Source organism: Labrus mixtus, chromosome 12 (assembly GCF_963584025.1).
Source record: "Labrus mixtus chromosome 12, fLabMix1.1, whole genome shotgun sequence".
Taxonomy (NCBI): domain Eukaryota; kingdom Metazoa; phylum Chordata; class Actinopteri; order Labriformes; family Labridae; genus Labrus; species Labrus mixtus.
In genome coordinates this window covers 1,187,375-1,206,114 of record NC_083623.1, presented here as the reverse complement: position 1 = coordinate 1,206,114, position 18,740 = coordinate 1,187,375, and the positions used below count along the sequence as shown (strand labels likewise).

The window sequence follows — 18,740 nt, the reverse complement described above, 5'->3', positions numbered from 1 at the left end:
ATTAGAGAGAGAGACTCGATCCATCACTGCAGCTGAACGGCATGCTGGGAGAAAAGAGGGGGGGGGGGGGGGTGGAGGATGGAGGAGGACATGACGAGGGACCCGGTGTGAGTCTGCAAGAAAGACTGAAGGCAAAGCTAAATGTTGCTTTGTGATTCTCAGTCTGAAGACCTGTTAGGATCAGTACCAGGTCTCAGTCTGAAGACCTGTTAGGATCAGTACCAGGTCTCAGTCTGAAGACCTGTTAGGATCAGTACCAGGTCTCAGTCTGATGACCTGTTAACTAGGATCAGTGAAGAGCCGCTATTTGGAGTTTGTTTTGACCGGTTCTAATGCCCCCTTAGGTCGGCAGGAAGATCTCGACACATTTGGAGCTTTGGGTCCAAGTCCTTCAGGATTTGTTCTGAATGGAAAAAAAGGTACTTGAACACATTAGAATCCATTTCCCAGTGGAGTGTGTTTTTGCCCTTAAGGTTTCTTCTGAACAAAAACCTTTCATCAGCTGAATTCTTACAAATGTTCTGACTGAAGCGTTGCCTTCAGACGGCTCCAGAACCAGCTGATCCAGATGTGAGGTGTTAGTGTTCTCCAGCGGAGGAAGCAGCTGCAGCGACCACACCAAACATAACACTCGGCCCCACCTTCGAGTCCGGGAGGCCTCGCCCCGTCTGCCCGCAGTGCCAGGACAAGGACCCCAGTCAGCCGGGACAGGAACCAGACCCCCACCTACCGCTGCACCCCCCGGCCCAGGCACACTTCCTCTGATGGAGAGAACGAGAGGCTGCTGACTCCAGTCCCCCCTCCTCCTCTTATCGAGGCTGCTGCTGCTTTGTGCGTTCCCATGGGCGGGGGGGGGTTGGACGCTTATTTCGTTACTTGGCGTCTCCCTGCGAAAACAAAACATGACCCCCTCCCCCTTTAAGACTGCACAATTAATCCCAAAGAAAAACGTAGAGGCCAGTGGACAGAGTTCTGTTTGCAAATCTGAAGTCTAAATTGAACGAGCATCAATACGAGGTCGAGATTAAACTTTTTCACACAGTTTACTCACATAAGAAGATTTCAGATTGTAGTGATGAAAACATTTATTTGTTTAAGGAATGGAAAAAGGCAAAATGCTTCAGCTTCTTTGTTTCTCCTGTCAACTGAATCTTTGTGTTTCTTTCTTCTCTTGAAAAAAAAACTAGAATAAAAGTAAAGGTCCAATCAGTGAGCTGTGTAGAGAGTGAGATGATAAAGGTATCTTACTATCTGATCATTAAGGAAACATGTTGAAGTGCTGGCTTCTCTGACAACAATGCAGCAGTCAGTATGTCCTCCTTCTAACTTTAGATTCTGCTCCTGAATGCTCTGGATTTGTTTGGTCCAGAGAAGGTAGGCGCTTTTAAGACACCCCCCACACGGCTCGTTTTGGACGCCCCTCGGTTTGTCAGATATGAGAGCAGTTATCAGGTCAACAGGTGTTGCAGCGATGGAAGCGGGCAAGAGAAGTGGTTCAGATAGAAGTGATTGTACCCGACCTAAAAAGCCTCTGCATGTTTCTAATAAGCTCCACGAGCAGAAACGTGCTCAAACTAGGATCAATATTGGAGATGCTTTTGAAAAATGGAGAGAGGTTAGAACACAGAAAGGTTTACAGACCCATGCAGAGCTGGATAAACACTGAAGCTTCAGAGTCCACCACATGGTGACCTGTGTGAGCATGGACTCTAGAGAGGGGGGGGGGGAGACAGCTCTCTATGATGTTTAGAATTTAGACTGCAGTACCCATTTTAAACACTAGGGGTCAGAGTTACATACTGCTCCTTTAAGATTCTTAAATTAAAACAAAATAGTTGCAAAATTAGATATCTGTCTGTGTGTCTGTGTGTGTGTGTGTGTGTGTGTGTGTGTGTGTGTGTGTGTGTGTGTGTGTCTGTGTGTGTGTGTGTGTGTGTGTGTGTGTGTGTGTGTGTGTCTGTGTGTGTGTGTGTGTGTGTGTGTGTGTCTGTGTGTGTGTGTGTGTGTGTGTGTCTGTGTGTGTGTGTGTGTGTGTGTCTGTGTGTGTGTGTGTGTGTGTGTGTGTCTGTGTGTGTGTGTGTGTGTGTGTGTGTGTGTGTGTGTGTGTGTGTTAGCAGCTCCATGGAAACACTCGGGGCGTGTTTCATATATTATATCACTCCACAATTAACAGCATTCCTGCTTCAGTGCGTCGTCTGGACCCGTCAGTGTGGAGTTTAGAAACGGTTTTGACAAACGTTCTGGTACTTGTCAAACTGTGAGAAGTCATCGTGCTCGAATGTCAGAGATTATAACACCAGCAGGAGTCTTTTTTTATTCCATCAGTCAACCTAAAGGCGGACAAAACAACAACTGATGTTCTAATTACGCAATAAATAAAATACTGTACGTCTTAAATGATACTGTGTGTGTGTGTGTGTGTGTGTGTGTGAGTGTGTGTGTGTGTGTGTGTGTGTGTGTGTGTGTGTGTGTGTGTGTGTGTGTGTGTGTGTGAGAGTGTGTTTGTGTGTGTGTGTGTGTGTGTGTGTGTGTGTGTGTGTGTGTGTGTGTGTGTGTGTGTGTGTGAGAGTGTGTTTGTGTGTGTGTGTGTGTGTGTGTGTGTGTGTGTGTGTTGGCAGCAGTGTGAGTGTTTGTGTGTGTGTGTGTGTGTGTGTGAGTGTGTGTGTGTGTGTGTGTGTGTGTGTGTGTGTGTGTGTGTGTGTGTGTGTGTGTGTGTGTGTGTGTGTGTGTGTTGGCAGCAGTGTGAGTGTTTGTGTATCTGCTGCTGCAGGAGGTGTTTTAGTTTCCTGCCATTTACGGCTGATCTGGACTTCCTGTTTCCTGCGTCCTCTCGGCATCGGACAAAAGACGTCATTACACCCCAAAAAATAAACAAATAAACAACCACACAAAATATCTTTCAAAGACGCTTCAAAGTAAAAAGTTAAAGCAAAAAAATTGAAAAAGACATTTCAACAATCTATGAACACTGAGTTGATTGGTTGTTATACTTCTTCTGCAGGTTTAATGTCAGTAGGAAGTCGTAGCGTCCCCATCAGGAATCATTACGTTACCCTTGTATAAAGGCATCTCTGAGACGTCCAATAGTCCCTGAACGCCTCCTCATAAGTCCAGCTGATCAGATCCACTTAGAGAACAGGTGGCATTCCTCGATCTGCACATTAATCAGATCCTTTATGATTCAGATCGCATGAATTCCTTCAATATGTCGGCCTCACGCCTGCCTGGAGGAGGTGGGGGGGGGGGTCTTTGTTGGTGAAGAATGGGAGGGGTCGCCTCTGGAGGGGCGTCCTGAGAGCCGGCAGATGGCCGATGGGACGAGCAAACAAAGGTGGACGGAGGACTTTCTCTTTTCAGAGCGGATTGTCTGAAGGGGGGGGGGGGAGAGAGAGGGGGGGGTGATGAGAGTCTACAAACAGTCCAACTTTTACTGATGCTGAGAAATCTGATATCATGACCTCAAATTTTATTTTGAAAGTCCCTACATAAGTCTGTATTTTATTTTGAAGGTCCCTACATAAGTCTGTATTTTATTTTGAAGGTCCCTACATAAGTCTGTATTTTATTCTGAAGGTCCCTACATAAGTCTGTATTTTATTTTGAAAGTCCCTACATAAGTCTGTATTTTATTCTGAAGGTCCCTACATAAGTCTGTATTTTATTTTGAAAGTCACTACATAAGTCTGTATTTTATTCTGAAGGTCACTACATAAGTCTGTATTTTATTTTGAAGGTCCCTACATAAGTCTGTATTTTATTTTGAAGGTCCCTACATAAGTCTGCATTTTATTTTGAAGGTCCCTACATAAGTCTGCATTTTATTTTGAAGGTCCCTACATAAGTCTGTATTTTATTCTGAAGGTCCCTACATAAGTCTGTATTTTATTTTGAAGGTCACTACATAAGTCTGTATTTTATTTTGAAGGTCCCTACATAAGTCTGTATTTTATTCTGAAGGTCACTACATAAGTCTGTATTTTATTTTGAAGGTCCCTACATAAGTCTGTATTTTATTCTGAAGGTCCCTACATAAGTCTGTAGTTTATTCTGAAGGTCCCTACATAAGTCTGTATTTTATTTTGAAGGTCCCTACATAAGTCTGTATTTTATTTTGAAGGTTGCTACATGAGTCAGTATTTTATTTTGAAGGTCACTACATAAGTCTGTATTTTATTTTGAAGGTCCCTACATAAGCCTGTATTTTATTTTGAAGGTTCCTACATGAGTCAGTATTTTATTTTGAAGGTCACTACATTAGTCTGTATTTTATTTTGAAGGTCCCTACATAAGTCTGTATTTTATTTTGAAGGTCCCTACATAAGTCTGTATTTTATTTTGAAGGGGACAGCTGCTGACTCTCTTTAAGAATCAGATAAATTAGGTGTGATGTTGATGTTTTGATATAGAAGATGGATTCATTGGCCTCTTGTTGTCTTCGTGTTTTTAATAATCAGTCAACATTTTTATTTTAATAACAACAATCACAGTTTTCTTCCTCCTCTGATTAAGTCCCGTCACTCCTCCTCCTCGTCTTAGACGGGACGTTCCAGCTGTCGAGGTTTCTCCTCAACACTTCACATCCTCATTTCAATAACAGAGGTCAAAGGTCTCCTCCCCCCCCGCTCTGACCTCCGGGACAGGATGGGCGTCGAGCGTTCTGGTAAAAACACACTGAACCTCGAGTCCGCCACAATCTCTGACCCCTCCCCCAACGCACTCGGGAAAATGAGCGCTCCGCTTCAGAAAGCCTCTTTCTCAAATTGAGGATTGATTTTTGAATTATTTCTGATCATGTTTGGAGGAGGGACTGAAGGTCCTGGAAGGTCACCTCCAAGGTTATGGAAAGTCCTGGATTTGTAGTTTGAGTCAGTAAATCTGCTTTAAATATTCATGTTCTTAATAAAATGTCATGAAGTGTCAAAAACTATATTTACTCTCAGAACTGTGGCTTTGTGGACCTGAGTCCAGGTTCTGTCTCCAGCTGTCAGTCTGGTGTTTTCTTTCACAGCTGTCCCCGACCCGTCTCTGGTTCTGGAGTCTTTTAACTTGGACTCGTTGGTCTCTAGAAGTAGCCGTGACTTTCTGTAGATCTTGTGGACGTAAAGCTGGAACTTGTCTCTGTCTCTTTGTCTTCGGGGTGTTTGACTCCTCTCAGGGAACTCAGACTTGTCTTTGACTCATGGGAGACTTTTTTTTTTGATGTGATTTTTCACACTTAAATGTATAAATCAAGTATCTCCTCTGAAAATAACTCTGTGAGTCATGACTGTCTACAATGGGTGTAACACCCAAGTCCCACTGTCTGTGATGTTTTCAGAGTTTTCAGAGTCCTATCTTCACTTTGTTTACATCGCCTGGACGGCCGGCTGACTCCTCCCCTCGTGTATAAAAGTTGTTTAATTGAGGGACTAGAGAAAAGAAGAATAACATACTGTACTCACTGCTTAACTGTGTTTCTAGATCACGCTCATTTCAGGTAAATTTACATGCAGTGTGAAGATACGAGCAGAATAAAGATCGCTAGCATTAGCATGCTAACACAACAATGCAGCGCGAGTTGTTTTGGTTTCATGCTGGTGCTCAAGGGCGACATCTGCTGGATCAAAACATCACATAAAGCCTTTAAAGACTGTCTTCAGTCTCATTGTTTTCTGTCTTGGACTTCTTAACTGTGTTGACGATTTGACTCGAACCTTCTCCATCTTATGGATGTCGAGTCTCAGTCTCGTTAGCTTCGTGACTCAGGGGGGCGCTGGTGGTTAGTGCATGCGCCCCATGTATGGAGGCTGTGGTCCTCCAAGGGTTACGATCATCCCCCACTCTCTCTCTGATTTCTGAATCTATCCACTGTCCTATCTCTCCATTAAAGGCACAAAAAGCCCCAAAAAAAACTTTTAAAAAAGCTTTGTGACTCGGACTAGTCTCGATCTTTTTGTCGTCTTGTCTCCATCCAGTCGACGAGTTTCTCCAGATTCAGAGTCTGTTTTCTGAAAGTCGATTATTAATTTAGCGTTTAGCTTCTCTGATGTGAGTTTTTGCTAATTAACCACTTTATTTTAAATATCTCATTAATCATTAATAAAATGATCTCAACTCGTAAAGTTTGCATGTGATGCTGTCGACTTTAAGGAGCTGAAAACTTCCTTCAAACTGCTGCCGTCCGATGACCTCATCCCACTTCAGTCGACTTTAAAGAAACAAAGAGAGAAAAAGGAGGAGAAAATGACTTTAAATAGCAGAAAACCAAAATAAACAGAAGACGGAGCGAGGTCTGGTTTGAGGAGCAGAGACGTCATGGAAGAAGAGGGAGGGGAGGTATACAAAAGACAAGTCTGTGTGCTGCTGAAGCCCCTCCCTCCCTCTGTTCTCCCCCAACACATGAGTGTGTGTAAAGAGAGGGGGCGAGCGACATAGACAAAGACAGGGAGAGAGAGAGAGAGAGGGCAGCTGGAGGCGACAGAGCGAGCTTCAGTAGAGAGAGAGAGAGAGGAGGCAGAGGACGGAGTATGAAGGAGACGCAGAGTTTCTGTTTATGAAAACTACAAAACGGTAAAAAAGACTAACTTACTTTGACTTCACTCAAACTTTTTTTAATTTATGTAAATGAATCTCCATTTTGTTTTTGTTTATTCATGTAAAGTTTTAACTTCTCTCGCTGCAATTTGAACATTTATCTTTAATCGTAAATCACTTTATTCTGACTTTTGAAAAAAGGTGCAAAAACTTGTAAAACATTGTTTTGTTATTTGGTGCATGTGATGCAGTTTAACTTCATGACCTGAAATATGTTTCAGAGAGGAAACACCTGATGGAACATTATTACATTTGACCGACGCTGGAAACTATTTGAATGTTTGTACTTAGCAGCAGAAACACAAGAAAGGAGAGGTTGTTGTTGTTGTGGCTCATGCAGCAGTTGGTAGATGTGCTAAACGATTTAAAAGATACAAAAGGTGTAAAAGTACTAAACTTGATCCGGCTTTGTAAAGGGGGGCGTGCAGACCTGCTTCACGGCCTGCACACATCAGAGCATTATTCTGTCTTTTTGTGGGCTTTTTGTGCCTCCAAAAAGAGAGGAGGACAGTGGATAGAGTCGGAATCAGGGAGAGAGAGAGAGAGGGGATCGACCTGCGGGAAAGGAGCCACAGGTCAGATTCGAACCCGGGCCGCCCGCCTGGAGGACCACAGCCTCCGTACCACTGCTCCACCAGCACCCCGCGTTGTGCTGCTTTTTCTCCTTATTTTCGATCTGCAGTCTCTGTGGACACTTAATGCTCGAGGTCTCTAATGGAGTCCAGCTTTAATATGTGACAACATGCAGCAGCACCTGGAGAGTAAAGGGACCGAGCATTCAAATGGGGTGGGCTTTTATTTGACGTTTTACGATATTTCCATTTAAGGGTCAGGGTTAGATGGGTTGGCTTTCCCTCATGTTGTATTTTGTTGTTTAGGATTTGTGTTTATGTTTTTGTGAGGATTAAAAGTTTCTTTATTTTGAGCGATGTAAATATTCTCTTTTATAAAAAAATATATTCAAACATAAATGAAGTAGCAGCAGGAGTATTATAGCAGCAGGTCTGTAGGTTTTGTTTTTGTGGTTAAGTAGCATCAGTTTAATGATTTGAGGGTCTTAATGTGCTCTCCCCTCTCACCTGTCTGCAGTGAGGTCACAGTGAGCTCACACAGGTAAACTGTGACAGACTCCAGGCTACGTTAGCGGCTACAATCACAACACATGTCTCTGAATCAAATGTAGCTGAATTGTGGGTAATGTAGGCTCAAGGATTTGAAGAAGAAAAAGAGCAGTCAACAGATTCAGCTGATCCAATGAGAGATAGTTTCCTGTCTGGATGCTGCAAACACAAAATGTTAAAGCAAGTCTGCAGAGTTAAAGGCTTTATATGTGATGTTTTGATCCAGCAGGTGTCGCCCTTGAGCACCAACATGAAACCAAAACAACTCGCGCTGCATTGTTGTGTTAGCATGCTAATGCTATCGATCTTTATTATGCTCGTATCTTCACACTGCATGTAAATTTACCTGAAATGAGCGTGATCTAGAAACACAGTTAACCAGTGAGTACAGTATGTTATTCTTCTTTTCTCTAGTCCCTCAATTAAACAACTTTTATACACGAGGGGAGGAGTCAGCCGGCCGTCCGGGCGATGTAAACAAAGTGAAGATAGGACTCTGAAAACTCTGAAAACATCACAGACAGTGGGACTCGGGTGTTACACCCATTGTAGACAGTCATGACTCACAGAGTTATTTTCAGAGGATAGACTTGATTTATATTATATTTAATTGTGAAAAATCACATATAAAGCCTTTAAGAGTCCTGTGGGGCCACCGGGGGGCCTTCAGGTCATTTCAGCCCCGAGACCCTGCAGGAGGTAAATCCAGCCCTGGGTTCAGGCGTTTTTGTTTGCATTTGTTGTTGTTTTTTTAATCACTTGGGGCAAAATACTTAGACATGTTAGCTGTAGTAGCAGTTGCAGTGACTTTGTGTTTCCTTTTCTGGCATGAAAAATCTCAAAAAGAGCTCAGCACAGACATCAATCAGCCATGTATAAACTTGTGTTTCATGCCTGACTTCACATTTCCTGGCAGACAATTTGCAGCGTTTGTAGTTTTTCTGTAATTTATATCCTCTGCCTGGCTCGTGTTGATGATGTCATCGTCCTTCATGCTCCTCCAGGTAGCGATGGGAAACACAGACAGTCACAGCGGCTTCGTCCCACCTGCCAAAACCCCTGGCTCGCTCTGCGTCGCCTCCAAGAGGGAGGAGGTGCCGTCGGCTCGTAGCTGGTGGAGGAACAACCAGGGAGGGGGCAGGTCCAGGGGGAGGAGTTACCAGAACCAGAACACCACCTGGCACTATGACCACGCCCCCAGAGACTTGGCGAGAGGAGGAGCTAAACTGGGAGCTGGATCTCCTCAGAAGTTCAGGAGTCAGTTTGGATTCTTGGAGAACGGAGGAGGAAGTAATGGGATTTGTGGGGAGCGCACGTCTTTACAGAGCGGTGGCAGCGGCAGCCCAAAGGTGCTGCTCAGCAAAGATGGCAGCATGAGGGTGGAGTTTACCAAGACCAGGGTCGTCGCCATGGAGACACAGGGACTCAACGGATTGGCCGCCACCTCCTTGACTGCGACCCCGGTCGGTGACGCCTCGCTCCGCACCAGCAAGGGCAGTTCACTCAGCTCAGACGGCTCCTGGTACGACTCTCCGTGGGGGAGTGGCGGCGGCGGCGAGCTCGCTGACAACGTATTCATGAGTGTGGTGAACAGCAGCGGATACACGGCCTTCTCTTCCGCCCCCGCAGAGGAGAAAGCCACCTCTAACGGTGGGTTTAACACCTTTTTCTCAGCGCCCGGATTTACCTCGAGTCTCCTCTTCCCCGCCGCCGAGACGAGCGAGTTCCCCTCCTCCTCCACGGGATACAATACCTGCTCCTCCGGACGGACGGAGGACAGCGGCATCGGGGACTCTCTGATCCTGCAGCCCGACCTGACGGACTTCAGCGTGGACGACATTTACTCCAGCCACAACACGCTGCCCGCTTTCCCCACCCAACCTGACGTCTCCCTGCAGCAGCAAAGGACCGCGCCCTCCTCCGCCTCCTCCTCATCGGTGCTGCTAGATGATGTCATCCAGGAGGAGGAGGGGTCAGGAGGAGGAGGCGTGGAGAAGTGTTACTCTTCCATGACACTTCCCTGTCGTAGGACCGCCCCCCTCAGCACCTCCGCCGCCTCCGTCACCTCCGGGAACGGCCGCAAAGACTTCCTGAAGAGTCGAATCAGGCAACTCAGCGACTGGACAGGAAGTCTGAGCAGGAAGAAGAGGAGGATTCAGGTGAGAAACATCAACATTTTTAACATCTTCTGAGAGGAAATCTGTACATTTATGAAAGCTTTGAAATATTTGTTCTCGGGGGAACATTTCCTCTGTGGGTGTTAGTTCAGAAGTTTCTTGAACACAGAAACGAATTTCCCCTCCCGGGATCAATAAAGTATAAATTATTATTATTATTAAAATAACATTATCATTATTTAAACCTTTAGAAACTGTGCTAGAATAAAAACCAGTGAACCTAGTTCACCAGATTATTGCAGCCTCCACATATACAGTATGCTTCCTAATATAATGAAGAAATGTTCATCGTTATGCAGACGATACTCAACTATACGTATCAGATGACAGCAGTCGCTACGTACACTAGAAGCATGCCTCACCTCAGAGAGACTTTTTATAATGATAAAGCGGTCCTAGATGACATCCTGCACCACTGTTAGGAGTCTTTGAGTTCTACTTGATCAGGATATGTCCGTCACATAAACAAACACGTTTGAAAGACAGCCTCTTATTTCTAATTTGTAACATCTCTGAGATCAGGCACATTCTGCCGTAAAACTACATGGAGAAAAAAGTTCATATATGAGTTTACTCTGAGTTATTGCACTTCTAATTGATTGATTGACAATATTAAATGTACTAAAAGCACCCTACAGCGATGGTTCCCAACCCCTGTCTTTGTATCAAATGGAAAGCTGAAGAAAAGCTTTTTACGGTTACATTATGTTTTTATATCCAGGCAGGAAGTAAAAAGTATCTATCATATGTGGGCAAGAAAGTTGTGAATTGTGTTGTTACACTGCTTATACAAAGTTATAAAACAGTGCATTAACATCCCTCACATTTATCCTAAATTATGATTACAAAAAATTGGAGTGTTAATCACAACATCACTGCGTATGCACATTTTGATCAGCCGACAAAATGAAGAGTTGTATGTCCCTCTACTGGCCACATGAGGAATTACAACACCACTGCTTAGTTTGAAAGATAATCATTAATATTCCTTACGTTTTATGCTAAAAAACTAGACAACTATGAGTTAAGTCCCTCTGGTGGCAAACGTTTGAATTACAACAACACTTCTTGTACACATTAAGAAAAAGGTTTATTGATTAATTAATACGTTTAATGGTTTTTACAAAAATGTTATGTCATAATATCCCTCTACTGGCCACTTAAGGAATTACAACAACAATGCTTGTTCACATTCTTATTTTATTGGCCTTTAGCATAATCTTATTTTTATGCATAAAGTGTGATTAATGATGAGGGAAATATTGTTCTAGTGGCCAAAGGAGGAACTACAACAATGCTGACACGTCTTTATTTCATCTTGTAATTAAACTATTTAAACCAACAATGTTTGATTCCTCCACAGGAGCCGTACGGCAGCGACAACGGTGATGTTTTCACAAACGGGCTGGACTCTGGGCTGGGAGGTAGCAGCACCCTGTGGTCCTGCAACCCTCTCCACTCTCTGAACCAAAACCAGAACCAGTTCCCACCAGTTCACTCCTCCAGAAACCAGATCCAGAGCAGTGACGCCCAGCGGCAGAACGTCTACCAAAACTTCATGCAGGAGCTGGAGACAGGCTGCAGCAGCGCCGCAGACCGGACCGAGCCGTCAGAGGGGGAGGGGGAGGGGGGGGAGGAAGAGGAAGAAGAGGGGGAGGAGGAGATGGACGGGGAGGTGGAGGTCGGAGGAGGGGAGCAGCTGGACGTCCTGTTTGAGAAGGAGCAGGGCGTGGTGAGACGGGCCGGATGGCTCTCTTTTAAAGCTCTCGTTGCCGTCAACAAGGACAGGAAGCTGGAGCTGGTGGCTCGCCGCAAGTGGAGACACTACTGGGTCACTCTAAAAGGTAACAAAACTTCTAAACCTCTTTTTCTACCAAAATAAAAGCATGTTTTTTACCCTTAGCTTACAACAGTACGAATTACTAAATAAAAGCATAACCTGAAACATTTTGATATACAAAAAGATTAACCATATGACAGTGCTATCTTCAATGCTACTTGACATATACATATTTACACTGCATTGTTTTTAATGTCCAGCAGGGGGCGACTCCACTGGTTCTAAAAAGCAGTGATTGTATAGAAGTCTATGATAAAAATGTCACACTCCTCAGTTGATTTATACCCTCAGTAAACATTTCTCAAATGGCTTTAGGGTTTAGGGTTTCAATCTCAAGTTTCAAGTCTTCTTAAACACAGCATGATGTCCATTCAGTAAATTAAGGTCCCATTTTGGGTCAGATAGACCAGAAAGAGGGGGAGGAGTTTGGGCGAGTTTCTGCTGTTTAGTTTTCAGTTAGAACATTTAATCTCCACCTTCTCATCCAAATATGGCTCCAGAAAACATCAAATTTAGCAATGAAGTGTATATTAGAGACTTTAACAGATGATCATGTTCCCTCAGGTTGCACTCTTCTGTTTTACGACACGTACGGGAAAACCCTCAGCGCTGACCAGGAGCTGTCTCCTCGATACGCTCTGCTGGCCGACGACAGCATCGTCCAGGCCGTCCCCGAACACCCGAAGAAGGAACACGTCTTCTGTCTGAGCAATGCACACGGAGACGTCTACCTGTTCCAGGTGAGACGACTAAAGCATCACTCTCACTGCACTGCTTCCAGCTGCCCTTAAGTCTTTATGCTAAGCTAGGCTAAACGTGACCTGTGTTAAACTCCGTCTGAAAATAAAAAACAGAGTTTTAAAGATTTATTATAATAATATAATAATAATAAATTAGATTATATAGTGCTTTTTATTATGAGTCCTCCTTCTAACTTTAGATTCTGGTCCTGAATGCTCTGGATTTGTTTGGACCAGAGAAGGTAGGCGCTTTTAAGACGACCCCCCACACGGCCGTTTTGGACACCCCTCGGTTTGCCAGATATGAGAGCAGTTATCAGGTCAAACCAACAGTTGTTGCAGTGATTTCCACTGTCTTACTTGTGTGAATAACTCTGCAGCCTGTTGAAACTTATTTCAGTGCTTCAGGTCTCGCCCCCTTCCTTCTATATTTGACTTTGATTGTCTGACTCTTGATTGCTGGCTGAGTTTCTTCCCCCAGTCACACTCTGTGGACGCTGGTTGTGGTTGCTCTCCAGCACAGAACCATCAGAGTCACCACAAAGAGCCCGAGCACATCTCCAGAGTTTCTCTGCATCCCTTTTCACTTGATTATGAGTGTGATGCTGCAGGCTTTACTCTCCAGGGCTGACGTTTGAGTCGAGCTTTCGGCTAAATTTCTGCTTTTTTTAACAAGGATGGAAGCGGTCAAGAGAAGTGGTTCAGATAGAAGTGATTGTACCCGACCTAAAAAGCCTCTGCATGTTTCTAATAAGCTCCACGAGCAGAAACGTGCTCAAACTAGGATCAATATTGGAGATGCTTTTGAAAAATGGAGAGAGGTTAGAACACAGAAAGGTTTACAGACCCATGCAGAGCTGGATAAACACTGAAGCTTCAGAGTCCACCACATGGTGACCTGAGTGAGCATGGACTCTAGAGAGGAGGGGGAGCGACAGCTCTATATGATGTTTAGAATTTAGACTGCAGTACCCATTTTAAACACTAGGAGTCAGAGTTACATACTGCTCCTTTAAGAATGCAGTTACTTTTCTAGCATCTGTTTTAAACTCCAATAAATGCCAGAACAGGATGAGCTGCTTTAAAGGAATAACAAATGTGATGTCCGACATAATAAGCAGCAGAGATCAGAGAAGAGGACCATAAATAGCAGCAACACGTCCTGTGTCAGCGCTGAGACTCAACAAGAGAGCATTTATCACTTCTTCTTCTTCTTCACACTTTTAACAAGCGTAGAAAGCACTTCTTTATTCCCTGAGTAACTCTCACTCTGCTCAGCTGTAGAGTGTGTTTACAGACACACAAATCACACCGCCTCGTCTCCATGGATCCCCGAGGACTCACCAAAGGGGAGGGGTGATACTGAGGTGTCGAGGAGCTTTTGTCAGGAGCTGAAAGGGGCTGAAGATGGAGGGTGGAGGAGGGTGAAAGCCCGTTAATGGGAGTCATGACACCCCGCTAATTACTGCAACAAATGCTCTTTTTAACGACGATGACCAGACACGTTTCCCTTCTTCACAAAAACACCTGTTAGTGTCAGGAAACACTCTCCTCCATGGGATCATGTTTAGGCCTTAAATCTCTCATTCCCTCCGTACAGCTCTCTGCAATGTTTTGAATTTAGACTGCAGTACCCAATTTAAACACTAGGGGGTCAGAGTTACATACTGCTCCTCAAAGAATGCAGTTACTATTAAAAATGGCTGAACCTCCTTTCTTCTGCTTCTTGTTCTTCTTCTTCCTTTCAGGCCACCAACCAGACCGACCTGGAGAACTGGGTGACGGCGATCCACTCGGCGAGCGCCTCCTTGCTGGCGAAGCGTCAGGGGAAGGAGGACACGCTGCGTCTCCTGCGCTGCCAGAGCCGCTCGCTGCTGCACAAGATCGACATGGACGGGAAGATGAAGAAGATGGCTGAGCTGCAGCTGTCCGTCATCAAGGAGCAGAAGAACAGGAAGGCCGTGGAGAGCCAGGTCAGTGCGTTCAGGTGTTTACTGATGCAGCGGTAAAACACGTGTCATGGGGGGATTGGTTTGTGCAAGGGTTGTCAGGGTAACAGAATTCAACTTTATATGTGATTCTAGTAAAAATCCAACGATGTTGACACCTGTTTCGATACCATCAGTCATAAATAGAAGTCCAAATATTGTTTCATTTTTTGTTTTTTTTATACTTTGTTTTTATTTTTTTTCAAAGAGTTGCTTCATTCAGATGGTTATATGATTTCAACAAACATGTTTTCAAAATAAGATGTTGAATGAAAAAAAATAAACTACCCCCAAGAAAAGAAGCAGCAACATCTTACATACAGACATACATACACATCCATCAAAACAATGAAATAAGAGAGAGAAAAAAATAAAATTAAAATAAAATAAAATAAAATAAAATAAAATAAAATAATCATCGCGTGATGAAAGAGACTTTTTGTGTGTTGATGACGCCGATCCACAGAACTGTGTCGGAGCATCAGGCTTCATGATCACAGTTTGATATCACGTCTCCCTCTCTCTGCGTCAGTCTGTCCACATCACTTCATGTTTTTAAAGGATAATAAAGGAGAGTGAGGCCCTGACATCTTCTTTATCAGTTTGAACACGCTCAGTTTATGAGACAACATCTGGAGTTTAAAGTTCATAGAAACAAAATTAATTGTAGAAAGGACAAAAAACAAAGAAACAGCAGCAGCTCAGAGAGTCTGAGGAAACTCTCTCTCTCTCTCTCTCTCTCTCTCTGTCATGTGGAGCTCATGATGTAACAAACAGCCTTCAGGATGTTCAGACAGCTGCAGAGCGGAGTAAACGTCCTCGCTCGCTCTCACGTGGAGTCCACTTTAACATCAGTTCCAGATGTTCGGGGGCTGTTACCGGCAGCCTGAAACAACAGGACGGTTTCCCGCTGACGAGGGATCCAGATGAGACTTGTTGGAGTGACATCATGAAGCAAATGTTGAGGTGGTGAAACCCGCAGCTCTAAAGTCAAACCGTGGTGTGAAGAGAGGGATTTTATTATTCTACAGGCGGCTTTAACAGCAGAAGATAAACTCACTTTCATTTTCCCAGAATCCTCTAAATCTAAATATTGGATTTATGTTGCTTCCTTCAGGAGGAAACTTCAAATAAAGACGATAAGATCTTTTATTGTTGTTATATATCTTTTTTTATTTTTTTTATTTAACCTTTATTTAACCAGGAAAGAAACTCATTGAGATTAAAAATCTCTTTTTCAAGAGTGTCCTGGCCGAGACAGGCAGCAAAACATTAACAGAGTTTCACACGGACAACGAGCAGCCAATCTTTCAAATACAAAAACACATTAAAAGACACAAATAACAAATCCGAACTGCAAATGTTTGTCAAAAATCATCCACAAATACATCAGGAAGAACATCTACAGCCAGATGTATCCGCTCCCAGGTCATTTAACTTCCTCTTAAAAGCATCCAACGAGAGAAGTTCATTAAGTTTCAGCTCTTTTTGTAATTCGTTCCATGATGCACTTTAGCGGCTAGCTTTGTTGGCACTCAAACTTTAACTAACTGACAGATGTTTGAATTCTAGATTTCATATCTTTGACTCATTACAGTACCTGTTTAATTTAAAATGAACAAAAACGTTCTCGGTGGCACGTACAACTCTCTTGAATATGTAAAACTTTCAACTCTTGTGAACATTTCATGTGAGCACAAGACATTTTCTTATAAGCGTGGGTTACTTTCCCTTTAAGGGCCGATAAATGTCAATAGATTCATCTTTGTATTTTCTTGGACTTTGTGACTCGTTGTAGTGCCCTCTAATGGCGCTGGGCAGACGTTGTCATGTAGGATAAAACATAGTCGGACGTCCTTATGTTGCACAACTCTTAATTGTTTTTTAAACGTCAGTACTCGTCTTCTGTTTGTTCTGAACAAATATTAATTCATTAAGTCTTAAACTGTGTAATCATCTACAGAAGACCAACGGAAAGAATTTACCCTCCCCCCTCTTCTCCTGTGCTCTCCCTCCATCCTGTCCCCTCCTCTCATTGTCTTCTTCTTCTTCTTTTTCCCACGCCACTACAAGTTCAGTAAACTTGACATGAGACAGACTTCATAAAAGCACACAAAGTGCGATACAAATCTAGACACCAGCACATTCTAATGGGAACACAAACTGTTTTTATTTACTGTTCCATCTCTGTTTCATAGAGCTGATGTTTTATAATCTCTCCATCGTCTCGTCTGTTCCCTCTGTCTCCTCGTCTCTGGATGGTTAATTGAATGTCGAGCGGACAGATTAGCCTTTAATCTCCGCTCGGAGGAGTTCAAACAGCAGAGCTGGGATCAGTTTCACAGAGAGAGGTTAAACAGCTGCTCACAGACACAGTCCCACTTTACTCTCATTCAGTCAGTGGATTTTAGTGTTATAGATTTTCTAAGTCTGAAGACTCGGTAGAGTTCATCAGTGTTACAAAGGAATTCAATCTGAGTCTAATTAAATGTCTTAAAGTAATAACCCTCTTTATATGAAGAAAGCCCCGACTGTTCCTTTAAATCACACAAACAAGTTCTCTATTTATTCGTAAAAATCCAAGATCAATCAGATGGATTGAATGTGAGTAGGGCTGTCAAACGATTACATTTTCTAACCCCGATTAATAACAAAATTTCAATAGTTAATCAGGATTAATCACATTTTAAACGCATGCTTAAAATTTTAACATGTAAATTGTTAGGCTTTTATTTTTAAGGTTTGTACTTTCCTAATCTGCGAGTATTTTACTTGCTGTGTGCTTTTATTTTGAAATAAAGTAAGGCCCTTCCTGTGGATGGAAGGTTAGGACATGAAGTTAAGCACAGAAACAGGAAGTGATTAGGGATCCCAAAGTGAGGTCAAACAGCTCAAAGGAACGGTAACAAAGGTCAATGTGTGATGTCATAAGGTCAATGTGTGATGTCATAAGGTCAATGTGTGATGTCATAAGGTGGATATGAGAGTTTGTTAAAGTGAAATGAGACATTCAAAGATGCAGCAGTGTCCTTCTTTTACATCACTGAGACTACAGGGAGACACTGAGGACCACTATCTAAGGAGAGCCTGAAGGGACAAACATGAGATGAATCATAATCTCAGTTTGTTTTTATGACCCTGTTTGTACAGATTCAGCAGTGGGAGCAGAACCTGGAGAAGCTGAACCTGGATCTGTTCCAGTTGAGGTGTTACCTGTCCAGCCTGCAGGGTGGCGAGCTCCCCAACCCCAAGAGCCTCCTCGCCGTGGCCAGCCGGCCCTCCAAGAGCATGCTGGGACGTCTGGGAGTATTCTCTGTGTCGTCATTCCACGCCCTGGTAAGAAAACCCGTCCTGTTAAAAAAAAGAACCCTGTCCTGGTTCTTTCACTTTTTGAGTCGTCATGTTGGACTTCTCGTTTTTGTCCTCAGGTGTGCAGTCGAGATGAGGAGGTGTTGAGGAGGAGGTGGAGGTCTCTGTCAGGAGGAGGCAGCAGGAGGCGGGGCCTGCCGTCCTCTCTGAAGGTTCTGGATGGAGCGAACAGACGCAGCAGAGACGGCAGACACTCCACGTCCCAGGTAATACAATACACTGACAAACTACTGACGGGGCACTGCGGCCGTTATAACATCTTTCTGCAGATTTAAAAACTATTTAAGTTCCATAATTTGTCTTAAACTGAGTCCTAAGCAGGTGTTAGGTCTTTTATTTATAGTATTTTAAAGATAGGATGACGTGGAGGATGAGGAGGAGGGAATGATACTCGAATTATACATCACAGTATCATCTGCATAACAAGACAGTTTATTAAAGAAACGGCAGCGCTGCTCAATTGATTTAACTGGATACTGAGGTTAATTTGTTTTCAGCTAATATTCAGGGTACGATAACTATGCAGAGATCTCAAGAAAACACCTTTAATACTATTTATCACATAAAAACCAGCTTATTTATCTTGAGATAACGTAAATTAGTCAATATCGCGGAAAAAAAACTATTGGAAAATTACTCGTTCTCACAGGAAAACTAGAGATGTTATCTCAATTTAAGGACAGAAATAAGTCAAGATCTCTCAAAAAAGAAAGTAATGTACTTGTTATCAGGGGAAAGCAGCGTAATTAACTCAAAATAACGACGTAGAGAAGTTGAGATCTTGAGGAAACAACTGGAAATGATTCGTCATCACAGGAATAAAGGAGTAAAAAAAGAGATGTAAGGATGTTTGTCTGCTTCGGGCTGCCGTAGAATCATTTTTTAGAATAGTTTTACAGTCAGCACGGACTTTATGACAGAGTAGCGACAAT

The 18,740-nt window shown here is 43.4% G+C and overlaps 1 protein-coding gene across 1 annotated transcript in view; it reads left to right on the top strand.

Annotated features, from left to right (window-relative positions):
* The first annotated feature begins 6,422 nt into the window (after positions 1–6,422).
* The window catches only part of LOC132985422 (rho guanine nucleotide exchange factor TIAM2-like), a 32,133-nt gene continuing 19,815 nt past the window's right edge, over positions 6,423–18,740 (top strand). The window contains exons 1-7 of the mRNA XM_061052776.1: positions 6,423–6,549; positions 8,699–9,853; positions 11,235–11,715; positions 12,276–12,451; positions 14,200–14,424; positions 17,590–17,775; positions 17,868–18,014. Of these exons, the coding sequence (XP_060908759.1) occupies positions 8,705–9,853; positions 11,235–11,715; positions 12,276–12,451; positions 14,200–14,424; positions 17,590–17,775; positions 17,868–18,014 (2,364 nt within the window). The 5' untranslated portion in view covers positions 6,423–6,549; positions 8,699–8,704. The remainder of the gene's footprint in view (positions 6,550–8,698; positions 9,854–11,234; positions 11,716–12,275; positions 12,452–14,199; positions 14,425–17,589; positions 17,776–17,867; positions 18,015–18,740) is intronic.